This window comes from Microcaecilia unicolor, chromosome 2, assembly GCF_901765095.1.
Source record: "Microcaecilia unicolor chromosome 2, aMicUni1.1, whole genome shotgun sequence".
In the NCBI taxonomy this organism is placed as follows: Eukaryota; Metazoa; Chordata; class Amphibia; order Gymnophiona; family Siphonopidae; genus Microcaecilia; species Microcaecilia unicolor.
Window position 1 is genome coordinate 19,527,592 of NC_044032.1, and position 13,214 is coordinate 19,540,805.

At 47.2% G+C, this 13,214-nt stretch overlaps 1 protein-coding gene across 1 annotated transcript in view; it reads right to left on the bottom strand.

The window, feature by feature from the left end:
* The window catches only part of LOC115462812 (aldo-keto reductase family 1 member A1-A-like), a 67,499-nt gene that overhangs the window by 8,897 nt on the left and 45,388 nt on the right, over positions 1-13,214 (bottom strand). Inside the window, exons 4-5 of the mRNA XM_030192829.1 lie at positions 10,989-11,140; positions 10,612-10,807 (exon numbers count right to left, since the gene is read on the bottom strand). Of these exons, the coding sequence (XP_030048689.1) occupies positions 10,612-10,807; positions 10,989-11,140 (348 nt within the window). The remainder of the gene's footprint in view (positions 1-10,611; positions 10,808-10,988; positions 11,141-13,214) is intronic.

Here is a 13,214-nt window from a genome sequence, read left to right on the forward strand (position 1 = left end):
TTGTTAATTTAATCTTAGGCTGGTCTCCTACCCTAGACATGACCTTTTTTTGTGAAGTCTGCGTGGCACATACCTGTCCAGGATGAGAACTCTACCCCTGCAGATGTTTTTAGTATGTGAAGGAACATTGCCATCTTCCAAGAGTCCTACATGACCCCCACCAGTCCTTCAGCTCACGTTCCCTGGCAACACCAATTACAATCCAGCCTGCTCAAAATGTTAACTGGCCTCCTCCATAGCTTTGTTGCACCTTATTTTGGTCTCCTGTTATATCTGATTTCTTATAATTTAACAGAATGAAAAGCTGATAACTTTTTCAAAAATCTCCCCTCTTCCTTCTATATTCATCTGTGACGAGTATCAGTGGGATGTCTATGTGGGGTACTTATCAGGATCAGCAGACAGCAGTTCTGTCCCCCTAAGCCCATCATCCTGGAAAAGACTAGGGCAGTGGTTCCCAAACCTGGTCCTGGAGGCACCCCATCCAGTCAGGTTATCAGGATATCTACAATGAATATTCATGAGAGAGATTTGCATGCAGTGGAGGCAGTGCATACAAATCTCTCTCATGAATATTCATTGTTGGTATCCTGAAAACCTGACTGGCCGAGGCGCCTCCAGGACCAGATTTGAGAACCACTGACAGGGGCGTAGCCAGACAACGGATTTTGGGTGGGCCTTGGCAAGAAGTGGGTGGGCACCAAATGTTCTCCGCCCACCACCACACAAAAAATATCTCAGCTGACAGGAAAATGCTTCTTTCCACCTTGGCAGTCTGCAGCAGGGATGCGCTGAAAACTGAGCATGCGCAGGTGCCGGTATCGTGGAGAGTAGCATTTTCATTACCATCAGGGGGAAGTCTTCAGTTGGCAGAGCTTGGGATCCCCACCAGCTACCACTAAATGTGTGCTACTGTTGGGTGGGCCTTAGCCCTAAGTGGGTGGGCCCTGGCCCACCCAGGCCCACCTGTGGCTACGCCACTGCACTGGACTAGGGGCTGGATGTACTAAAGTGTGCTAACATTATTAATATATGCTATTAGTAAACAGGTCCCATGGCATAAATGTGCATTAGTGTGTATTAGCATATGCTAATGCAGTACAAGTTGACGACTCTTCATCCAAAATGCTCGGGACCAGAGACTTTTCGGATTTGTGAATTTTTCAGTTTTTGGAATGAGGTGTCACTGGTGGCAGGCAGCGATTCATATTCACTGCCTGCTGCGGCCCTGCAGGCTTCTCTCTGCTGCATCCTGCCCTGGCTGACATCACTTCCTGTTTCCTCACCAGCTGACGACGACAGAGAATATGAATTGCTGCCGCCATTGGCAACACCTCAGAGGTACATCGGTATGAGGTACCCTGTTTCCCCGAAAGTAAGACATCCCCCAAAAATAAGACCTAGTAGAGGTTTTCCTGAAATGGTAGATATAAGGCCTCCCCCGAAAGTAAGACCTAGCAAATTTTTGTTTGAAAGCAGGGCCGCCGAGAGCCGGACAAGGCCGCCCCCCCACCCGAGGTCACCGGGCCCCCCCCTCCACCCACCCTCCGTCGCTCCCGGAACTAACCTTAAACACCTCCTTTCACCTTCGCAGCAAGCAGCAGCAGGGCAGACCTCTCCTTCCTTCCGTGCCGCACCCTCGCGGACGTTACGTCAGGCGAGTGCGGGACACGGAAGGAAGGAGTGGCCTGCCCTGCTGCTGCTTGCTGCGAAGGTGAAAGGAGGCGTTTAAGTTCCGGGAGCGACGGAGGGCGGGCGGGCCAACCCTGATCCAACCCCGATGTTTCCCCAAAAAATAAGACAGCCCCTGAAAATAAGACCTAGCGCATTTTGGGGGGCAAAAATTAATATAAGACAGTGTCTTATTTTCGGGGAAACACGGTAAGATGAACAACTGAACTCATGTCAGCGTAGAGTGAATTCTTTAAAACGACTTTGGGGTCAGGTTTCACTTTTGATGCCATTAGTGAGCTTTTTTTTTTTTTTTGTACAGATTAGTAATGCATCAACCTTACAAAACATTTTCATTTTTTTTTTGAGCTTTTTGGTTTTTAGAATCTTGGATAAAAAGATAGTCAATCCGTAGCACATTGTAGCACATCTAGTTCTATCTCTTCAAGTAAAATGAAAAATGAGAACATGGAGGAAGGATTTTAATAATTGGAATTCCCAGGAGAATATATATTTCCCGCCTCCCAACCACCAGTCCCGCCTCCCATATACGGGGTCTGTGCCAGAGCCGGTGATGGGAGGCGGGACTGGTGGTTGGGAGGCGGGAAATACTGCTGGACAGACTTATACGGTCTGTGCCCTGAAAAAGACAGGTACAAATCAAGGTAAGGTATACACATATGAGTTTATCGTGGGCAGACTAGATGGACCGTGCAGGTCTTTTTCTGCCGTCATCTACTATGTTACTATGCTCATGACCTGCTACTGCAGACAACACATTCCAGGTCACTTCAGCTGGACCTGGTTCTCTATCAGCTTCTGGCAAAAAAAAAAGGCACAGATTCAAGGTTCAATTTCTTTGATATACTCAGGGCTGTGCCTAGGGTCTCTGGTGCCCCCCTGCAGACTATCAGTTGCCCCCCCCCCCCCCCGTGTGGCACAAGATGCAAAGGAAATAGGAGCTGAAAGATGGACTGCATCTTTGTGGGATTGCTGAACAAATAGAGGGTTTACAACCACTTAGATTTTCGTGCTTTCATGTTCACAAAATTAGTAATTAAATCTTTGATATCTAACTGGGCACATATATCATTCTCAATAGCAATCATGGCAAGGCTTACAAGCCTTTCTTGCGAAATACTTGATCGCAAATAATTTTTTATGATTTCTAACCATGAAAATGATCGCTCACCACTTGCCACACTGACAGGAATTGTCAGCAATATTCTTAGAAACAAATTGCTATACATTGCAAAATAAGATAGCAGATGTAAATTCTCAAAGTGGACATATTCCAAACACTAAAATGAAAATAAAATGATTTCTACTACTACTACTACTATTTAGCATTTCTATAGCGCTACAAGGCATACGCAGCGCTGCACAAACATAGAAGAAAGACAGTCCCTGCTCAAACAGCTTACAATCTAATAGACAAAAAATAAATAAGTAAGCAAATCAAATCAATTAATGTGAACGGGAAGGAAGAGAGGAGGGTAGGTGGAGGCGAGTGGTTACAAGTGGTTACGAGTCAAAAGCAATGTTAAAGAGGTGGGCTTTCAGTCTAGATTTAAAGGTGGCCAAGGATGGGGCAAGACGTAGGGGCTCAGGAAGTTTATTCCAGGCGTAGGGTGCAGCGACACAGAAGGCGCGAAGTCTGGAGTTGGCAGTAGTGGAGAAGGGAACAAGTAAGAAGGATTTATCCATGGAGCGGAGTGCACGGGAAGGGGTGTAGGGAAGGACGAGTGTGGAGAGATACTGGGGAGCAGCAGAGTGAATACATTTATAGGTTAGTAGAAGAAGTTTGAACAGGATGCGAAAACGGATAGGGAGCCAGTGAAGGGTCTTGAGGAGAGGGGTAGTATGAGTAAAGCGACCCTGGCGGAAGATGAGACGGGCAGCAGAGTTTTGAACTGACTGGAGAGGGGAGAGGTGACTAAGTGGGAGGCCAGCAAGAAGCAGATTGCAGTAGTCTAAATGAGATGTGACAAGGGTGTGGATGAGGGTTTTGGTAGAGTGCTCGGAAAGAAAAGGGCGGATTTTACGGATGTTGTAAAGAAAGAAATGACAGGTCTTGGCGGTCTGCTGGATATGAGCAGAGAAGGAGAGAGAAGAGTCAAAGATGACCCCAAGGTTTCGAGCTGAGGAGACAGGGAGAATGAGAGAGCCATCAACAGAAATAGAAAACGGGGGGAGCGGGGAGGTGGGTTTGGGGGGGAAAATGAGAAGCTCGGTTTTGGTCATATTTAATTTCAGGTGGCGTTGAGACATCCAGGCAGCAATGTCAGACAAGCACGCTGAAACTTTGGTTTGGATGCAAGGTGAGATATCAGGGGTAGAAAGGTAGATTTAGGAGTCATCAGCATAGAGATGGTAGGAAAAGCCATGGGATGAGATTAATGAACCAAGGGAAGAAGTGTAGATAGAAAAGAGGAGGGGACCAAGAACAGAACCCTGAGGTACGCCGACAGGCAGAGGGATAGAAGTAGAAGAGGATCCACCAGAGTGAACACTAAAGGTGCGGAGGGAGAGGTAGGAAGAGAACCAGGAAAGGACAGAGCCCTGGAATCCAAGTGAGGACAGGGTATCGAGAAGTATGCTGTGATCGACAGGGTCAAAAGCAGCGGAAAGATCAAGAAGAATGAGGATGGAATATTGACCTCTGGATTTAGCCAGTAATAGGTCATTGGAGACTTTAGTAAGCGCAGTTTCGGTTGAGTGGAGAGGGCGAAAACCAGATTGTAATGGGTCAAGAATAGCATGTGAGGAGAGAAAATCAAGGCAGCGGCGGTGAACAGCACGCTCAAGTAATTTGGAGAGAAAAGGAAGGAGGGAGATGGGTTGGTAATTAGAGGGACAAGTAGGGTCAAGTGAAGGCTTCTTAAGGAGAGGTGTGACCACAGCATGTTTAAAGGCAGCAGGGACAGTCGCAGTGGAAAGTGAGAGGTTGAGAATGTGACAGATAAAAGGAATAAGAGTAGGAGAGATGGCATTAAGAAGGTGGGTGGGAATGGGATCAGAGGAACAGGTGGTACATTTTGAGGAAGAAAGGAGAAGTGTAGTTTCCTCAATAGTAACTTCAGGAAAGGAGGAAAGGGAATGAGGGGAAGGAGAGAGAGGGGAACGGACTAGTGGAGGGAGAGGTGGTGAGGTAGAGAAAGCAAGGTTTATCTTTTGAACCTTGTCGTGAAAGAATTCAGCAAGGGTCTGAGGAGATAATGAAGGGGGAGTTGGAGGAGGGGGCACTTTGAGGAGAGAGTTCAATGTGGTGAAGAGAAGTCGAGGATTAGAGCCAAGAGAGTTGGTCAGTTGGATATAATAATCCTGTTTGGCACGTCTGGTGACTTTCTTTTTCTGATCATGCTGGCCCAGTATCTGATTCTGCTGCTATCTGTCCTCTTAACTCCGTTTCCAGGGCTTCCTTTCCATTTATTTCTTTACTTTCCTCCTTTCTTCTTCATTTCTTGCTCTATATCCATAAGTAAAAGCTTGGTCCTCCGCAGACTTGACTGTCCAGTGGATCCAGCTTCTTCCTATTTCTCCATCCATGTGCAGTTTTTCTCCTCTCTTCCTTTTCCCTCATCTCATCTCCTTCCTCTCTCTTCCCTCCCCTCCATCCATACCCAGCATTTCTTCTCTCTCCCTTCCCCTCCATCCATGTGCATCTCCTTCCTCTGTCTTCCCTTTCCTCCCCTCCATCCGTGTCCAACAATTCTCCTCTCTCCCCTCCATGTCCAGCAATTTCTCCTCTCTCCCTGGGCCCTGCCCTCCCATCCATGTCCATCCTTGTCCTTCTCTGCCCTACCCTCCTCCATCCATATCCAGCAATTCTCCTCTCTCCCCTCCATTTCCAGCAATTTCTTCTCTCCCTGGGCCCTTCCCTTACCTCAGCTCCACGCCGCCCTGGGGGCTTTAAATATTTTAACTCCGATGGTCGCAGCAGCTGAGCAGCGTCAGTGAAAGCACTGCTGACGTCTCCAGCCTTCCCTTCGCGCTCGCTCGTTCGTTCGTTCCCTCAATGTCCCACCTTCTTCTGACGTCATTTCCTTGCGAGGGCAGGACACTGAGGGAACCAACGAGCGCGAAGGGAAGGCTGGAGACGTTGGCAGCGCTTTCACTGACGCTGCTCAGCTGCTGCGACCGTCAAAGGTAAAAGATTTAAAGCCCCCAAGGAGGCGCGGAGCTGAGGTAAGCGGCGAGGGTAAGCACCACAGCGGCGCCCTCCAGAGGTCGGCGCCCCCCTGCGGTGCTTACCCCGCTTACTGTGTTGGCACGGCCCTGGATATACTGCTTCATGAGTATGCTTTCAGAGCGATTCACAATATATATAATACAATAATTTAGAAAGGAACTACAGTGGTTGCTAGGATAGAGGAAAGTAAGGAAAAGGACTAGGAGCAAGACCAGAGAATAGAGGAAGAGGGGGACATGAAGCAGTTGTGTCGCAGATCCAACAACAGACCCGCATAGCAGAGCTGCACCAGTACCTCAAACACTAAGCAGACTCGGATGCAAAGGCGTCATTAAATAGAAAAGTCTTCAACCCTTTGTTGAAACTATCAAGAACATACTACAAATGGAGATATGAGGGCAGTGAATTCCAAAGTGTGGGGCCATTCACAGTGAAAATTCTGGTCCAAATGGAATGAAAACGGACACGGCGTAAGGAAGGGACAGACAGGAGGTTTTGGCCTGTGGAGCGAAGAGCTCTTGAAGGTGTATAAGGGTTATCACTCGAGAGGAATAAGGAGGTTGGCCTGGCTGCATCGTAAAGCCACCTCATGCCTGATTAGTCTGTAACTTGCGTGTGCAGACTGGCTGTACCTCTGTATAGCGTAGAGTCCTCACCATGATATTCAGATAGGGTCTGGTTTAGGTCATTTAAATCTTTCTATACCGCGCTTTGGCACAAATGTCAGAGCAGTTTACACAATGTAAAATGAAAAGGAAGGTACAGTGGTAGAAAAAAGAGAAAACTAAAAAGAAAGGAAAAAATGGAGACCAATAATGAAAATTTTAAAAAGCAGAAACAGCCAGTCTAATGTCTTGGATGCCAACTGCAGATACACCACAACATTTTCCTATCGTCTAGCCTCCGACTGACAGAACTTAGTGCATCCGGATAAGCTCCTTCAAAGTAATAAGGACTTAGGCCAGACATAATTTTCAAAAAGATAGGTCCAGTCTAAAATTGGAGGGAGACTATTCCAAACAGAAGAGGGCTGCGTACAAAAGCACACAGCTATGGAACGCACTACCCAAGACCCTGAAAACCACGGACAACTTAACCAACTTTCGCAAATCTTTGAAGACATTTCTCTTCAACAAAGCCTACAAAAATAATCCTCGATGAATCAAACCACAAAGCTTTGAAGACATTTCTCTTCAACATAGCCTACAAAAACAATCCTTGATGAATCATACTACTCAGTACATCACCCAAACGCTCTAAAACACTTCGACACGACCTTACCCATTACCTTCTAATTAATTCCTCTCTTACTTCCAATTTATTACCGACTGTATATAATACTATGTAATGATCATACCAAATTAACACCCTGTAAGCCACATTGAGCCTGCAAAAAGGTGGGATAATGTGGGGTACAAATGCAATAAATAAATAAAAAAACAAAAACAAGCAAACAAACAAAAATAATGCAGAATGGCAGGTAGATTCCTTCCAGCTGCATCCTGGCTGGGGAAGGGTCAAGAGATTGTCTAACTGAGAACGAAGGCAATGCTGAGTTGTAGGGCATCCAAAAATTTGTCAAGTACAGTGGGGCACCTTGGTAGAACACTCTCAGGCTTATTTTCGACAGAGAAGGACGCCCATCTTTCGACACAAATCGGAAGATTGGCGTCCTTTTCACAGCGTCGGCCAAATCGGCATAATCGAAAGCCAATTTTGGGTGTCCCCAACTGCTTTCCGTCACGAGGATGACCAAAGTTCCCGGGGGTGTGTTGGAGGCATAGCGAAGGTGGGACTTGGGCGTGCCTAACACATGGGCGTCCTCAACCCATAATGGAAAAAAAAAGGGTGTCCCTGACGAGCATTTGGACGACTTTACCTGGTCCAGTTTTTCTTACGACCAAGGCACAAAAAGGTGCCTGAACTGACTAGATGACCACCAGAGGGAATCAGGGATGACCTTCCCTTACTCCCCCAGTGGTCACTAACCCCCTCCCACCCTCAAAAAACATCTTTAAAAATATGTCCTGCCAACCTCTATGCCAGCCTCAGATGTCATACTCAGGTCCATGACAGCAGTATGCGGGTCCCTGGAGCAGTTTTAGTGGTTACTGAAGTGCACTTCAGGCAGATGGACCCAGGCCCATCCCCCCCTACCTGTTACACTTGTGGTGGTAAATGTGAGCCCTCCAAAACCCACCAGAAACCCACTGTACCCACATCTAGGTGCCCCCTTCACCCGTAAGGGCTATGGTAGTGGTGTACAGTTGTGGGTAGTGAGTTTTGGTGGGCTCAGCACACAAGGTAAGGGAGCTATGTACCTGGGAGCTTTTTCTGAAGTCCACTACAGTGCCCCCTAGGGTGCCCGGTTGGTGTCCTGGCATGTCAGGGGGACCAGTGCACTACGAATGCTGGCTCCTTCCACAACCAAAGGGCTTGCATTTGGTTGTTTCTGAGATGGGTGTCCTTAGTTTCCATTATCGCCGAAAATCAGAAACGACCAAGTCTAAGGACAACCATCTCTAGGGACGACCTAAATGTCAAGATTTGGGCGTCCCCGACCGTATTATCGAAACGAAAGATGGACGCCCATCTTGTTTCGATAATACAGGTTTCCCCGCCCCTTCGCCGGGACGTCCTGTAAGGATGTCCTCAGGAAAACTTGGGCACCTCTTTCGATTATGCCCCTCTCTGTGTGTCATAATTAGGGATCAATTTCTCCCTAACTCTTACTTACTTTTGTAAGCTTGATTCATCGCCATTGAACCCCATCAGTCTTGGCCATACTCTTCCAAGCATGAGGCGAAGAGAATCGTATTTTGTATTTTACCGGTGAGCTCAGCAGGGCTTTGTATTGAAAGAAGACATTAACTCTTAGTAGACCCACATGAGGAGCTTTGTTCCCTTGTCATTACAGGGTTCCTCTACATTTACACACGGCAAAGACCGTTAAGTGATGGGTGGTAGTTAAGTTCTCTCAACGTACTGCCAAAAAGAGGGAAAACAGGCCACAACTCAGTGCAAATTAATCCCAGGATTTGCCACATCTCACTCAAAAAAAACATTTTAAATGGTATTTTAAGATTTGCTCAGAGCTGTACGTCGGCATTTACAGATAGAACCTTGAGGCATACAGCCTGAATCCAGAATATGACATCCAAGAATAATTTTGGTGCATCCAGGGGCTAGGGAGATTAGAAGTATCCTCTAAAGAGCACGGGATTGATAATGACTGTGAGTGGGAAGGCTGATGCACAAAAGGAGATTCACCCTGAAAGTGACCCACCGTTGAATAACACTGGTTTCACAGTTTGCTCTCTGACACGCCCAGCCCATTGCAGGAAGGACATCCTGGTGTTCTTCCTGTCTTTGTGTTGATAATCTCCATTCCTGTTTGAGGGGACTTTGACATTTGTTGCATTCATTTGTTCTATATGTATGTGTGTGAAGCTGAAAGTTGTCACCTAACAGCTTTAACAAGGCTTCTACTACCTGGTGTAAACTCATGTTCCACACCAGTGATCCAGGCAGGGGCTAGCACAGCTCACTTCTGAGGATCTCCTGTGGATTTGTGGTCAGGTGGGAAAATTTCCACTAATCTGCTTCAGGCTGTGGTACAAGCAGTAGCTTTTCAAAGAATAAAATCTGTTTGTGAGTAAACCCACAAATCTGAGGACTTGTGAGAAAATCCAGAGAAATTCCCCGGGTGAGTTAGCAGTTTCATACAATACAGAGCCAAATGTTTGACCTTCAAGGCCCTTAAAGGAAATGGCCCAGAGTCCTTGAAGAACAGGATCTCCCTCTACACACCTTCAAGGTCAGTGAGGTCCTCCCAAGGAGTTTCCCTAACCACACTCTCTCCAAAGGACATCACACGATGTGATACCTGCAAACGAACCTTCTCTGCAGTAGCCCCCATGCTCTGGAATGCACTCCCTGAAAGGTTTTGCTTAACACAAGACTATCTCAACTTCAGGAAGCAGGTGAAAGCTTGGCTCTTCAACCAGGCTTTTAATGGAAGCAGTGGCGTTCCTAGGGGTGCTGACACCCGGGGCGGATCACCGATGCGCCCCGCCCCCCGGGTGCAGCGCCTCCCCCGGATGCAGTGCGACCCCCCCCACCGCTGAAAGGACCCCTCCGCGAAAGAACTCCCCCCCCGGGTACACGCCCCTGGGGGGGTGCCGTGTGCGCGCCTGTCCTTCGTTCGTTCCATGCTCCCTCTGCCCCGGAACAAACCTGTTCCGGGCAGAGGGAGCATAGAACGAACGAAGGACAGGCGCGCGCGGCACCCCCCCAGCGGCGTGCACCCGGGGCGGACCGCCCCCACCGCCCCCCCCCTTGGTACGCCACTGAATGGAAGAAGAAAATGACACCGGCTGCACGTAGTATAGCAGGACATGTTTATCTACTCGTAGCCTAGCCAAGATGATGTTCAAGTACCTTTCTGACCTCATTTGCAACTCTCTTTAACTAGTCCTTTATTTAGTTACTCCTGTTACTCCATCTTATATAACTATTATGATCCATCTTTGCTTACATCCTATGCTGGCTATTAAAATATGTTTGTGTGTATTGTGTTGGCATGTAATGTAGCATATCATGACCTACTTTGTATTGTTTGAATATTTTTATTGCTGTAATTGTCTATTGCTTATGTTTGACTTATTCTTGCTGTACACCGCCTTGAGTGAATTCCTTCAAAAAGGCGGTAAATAAATAAATAATTTCATCACCCATGTGGTACTTGCCTGGTTAACTGCTGGCTTATGTGTGGCTATCGCCAGGATCTCATCCACCTGCCGAGCATTGAAGTTGGACAGGCCAATGGCCCTTACCAGCCCCTTGTCCACCAGTCGTTCCATTGCCTTCCAGGTGTCGGTGTAGTGAGTCAAATCATAGCGCATGCTGCCATCTGTGTTTCGGGGCATCAACTCCTCTCCACGTCTGCAGGGATAAGAGGAACACAGGGACATCTCACCTTATTGCTCTTATCCCCAGGTATCAGACTAATGTATAGGTTTCTCTGCGGGGCAGATTTCTTACGTTTTGCAAGAGAAATGCATGACCCCCACTTGTATCTCCATCTCCACCCTTCCCGCCCTATTGCCGATATTGTTGTACTCACTGGAAGGCCATGGGCCAGTGCATGAGATACAGGTCCAGATACTGCAGCTGTAGGTTGGCAAGAGAACGTCTGCAGGCAAGTTCTACATCACCTGGGTGGTGGTAGGTGTTCCACAGCTTGGAAGCGATAAACACATCCTCTCTGCTGAGGACCTGTGGGTGGGAGACAAGCCCTGTGGCTACCCTTCAGAGAAAAGAAGCAAAGAAAAACACGGGGGCTCCAGGTGTTGAGAGCCTGTCCTGGTTTTACTCTATTGCATGTATGGGCTTGCAGCGTCAGTTTCTCTAAGGAAAACAGAAGACCATAGAAACAATGGGGCAGTTCCAAGACTGGTTTAGTCTGGTCCTAATGATCTAGATCTGTTTTGTAATGCTCAGTTGGTACTAACAGCTCTGCCGTTCAATGTTATTAGATGGAAATGGGTTAAGTGAGGACCAAGGGGATAGGAATGCAGAGTGGACCATGGAGAAGGGGGACGAAGGGGATATGAATACAGAGTGGACCACGGAGAAGGGGAGAAAGAGAAGAAGGATAGAAAGAATATACTATTTTAAAAAAATCTAATCTTGCTTGTCTTATATCCAAAGCATTCTGGGATTTGTAGTATTATAAGGGACATGTAGAACCTGATACCTATGGCCTGGATTGTGATGGATATACACTAAGTTATGGGATGTTTGCTCTTGATCACATTTCACAATGAAGAAATATCAAAGCTAAAACGAGAGAAACTGAAGTAATCTAATGTCTCTGAACTGAAGCTCAAAGATAATATCGAAAAAGGGAAATTAAGGATGCCTAAAATATTATTTGATAAGGAAACGCAGGGGAGCCGCGGCATATTTTAAGACTCTCTTCAAAATTGTGACACCCATAGGCGCCAACTTTTCAGAATTATTGGGGATGCTAAGCCCAATGGAAATAACCCCTCCCTGGACACATACAAGGAATTCTCTCAATATTGGGGATGCTCAAACACCCACAGCACCCACAGAGCCGGCTCCTATGGTGGCACCCGTAGAATGGTTGGGGGGATGTCCAAGCCCCACCATCTGAAGTAGTAGAGCTATTTCTTCCTAGATTCATTCCGCAATAAAAACTTGATTATTCAGGTAGGTGTTTGGATAGTGATGGTCTTGTCCAGGTGCCCTCATTCCTTTCCCCCTTATTTCTCCTCCTCCTCCTTTTTTTTTGTTATATTTGTACCCCGCACTTTCCCACTCATGGCAGGCTCAATGCGGCTTACATATACATATACAGGTACTTATTTCTTCATATCCCTATTGGTGTTTCCTTTGTTTGTTTGCTTATTTGGTATTTGAATATTGTCCTTTTTTCCCCCTCTGGTCCCATCTAATATTGTTCTTTTTCTTGTAAAATGGCATTATTTGTTTTTTTTTTAATTGTAAACTGCTTAGCTCTGTGTGTCAGTTTAGGTGGTATAGCAAATGTAATAAAGAATAAACTACTACTACTACTACTATTTAACATTTCTAAAGCGCTACCAGGGTTACACAGCGCTGTACAATCTAACAAAGAAGGACAGTCCCTGCTCAAAGGAGCTTACAATCTAAAGGACAAAAAAGTGCAGTCAATCAAATTGGGGGCAGTCTAGATTTCCTGGATAGAGGTATAATGGTTAGGTGCCGAAAGCGACATTGAAGAGGTGGGCTTTGAGCAAGGATTTGAAGATGGGCAGGGGGGGGGGGGCTTGGCGTATGGGCTCAGGGAGTTTATTCCAAGCATAGGGTGAGGCGAGGCAGAAAGGGCGGAGCCTGGAGTTGGCGGTGGTGGAGAAGGGCGCTGAGAGGAGGGATTTGTCCTGTGAGCAGAGGTTACGGTTAGGAGCTGTGAGAGTGCAGGTGAAAGGGGATCCGGGAAGGCACGAAGGAAGGGGGTACAGGGAGCCGTGGAATCCCAACGGGGCAGATTTCATGTGCACAACACCCACATTCAGAAAGCTGGGTTACCGGAGGCAGAGAGGTTGGCTGGGTTAAGGAAGAAGGGGAGGAACTACCAGTCCCAGCAAGAGTTAGGGGAGGAGACAGAAGATTGGGAAATGGTCTCTGAGGAAGGTGATGACGGCCAGCTGGAGAGATTGGGGGCGGGGGAAGTTGAAGAGGAGGATAAAATGGAGATTACTGAAGGACTAGGGGAGGAACAGATGGAGATTGGAGCCCTGGCTCAAACCCAAAAAGCTGCTGTAAGAGGGTGGCTAGCTGTACC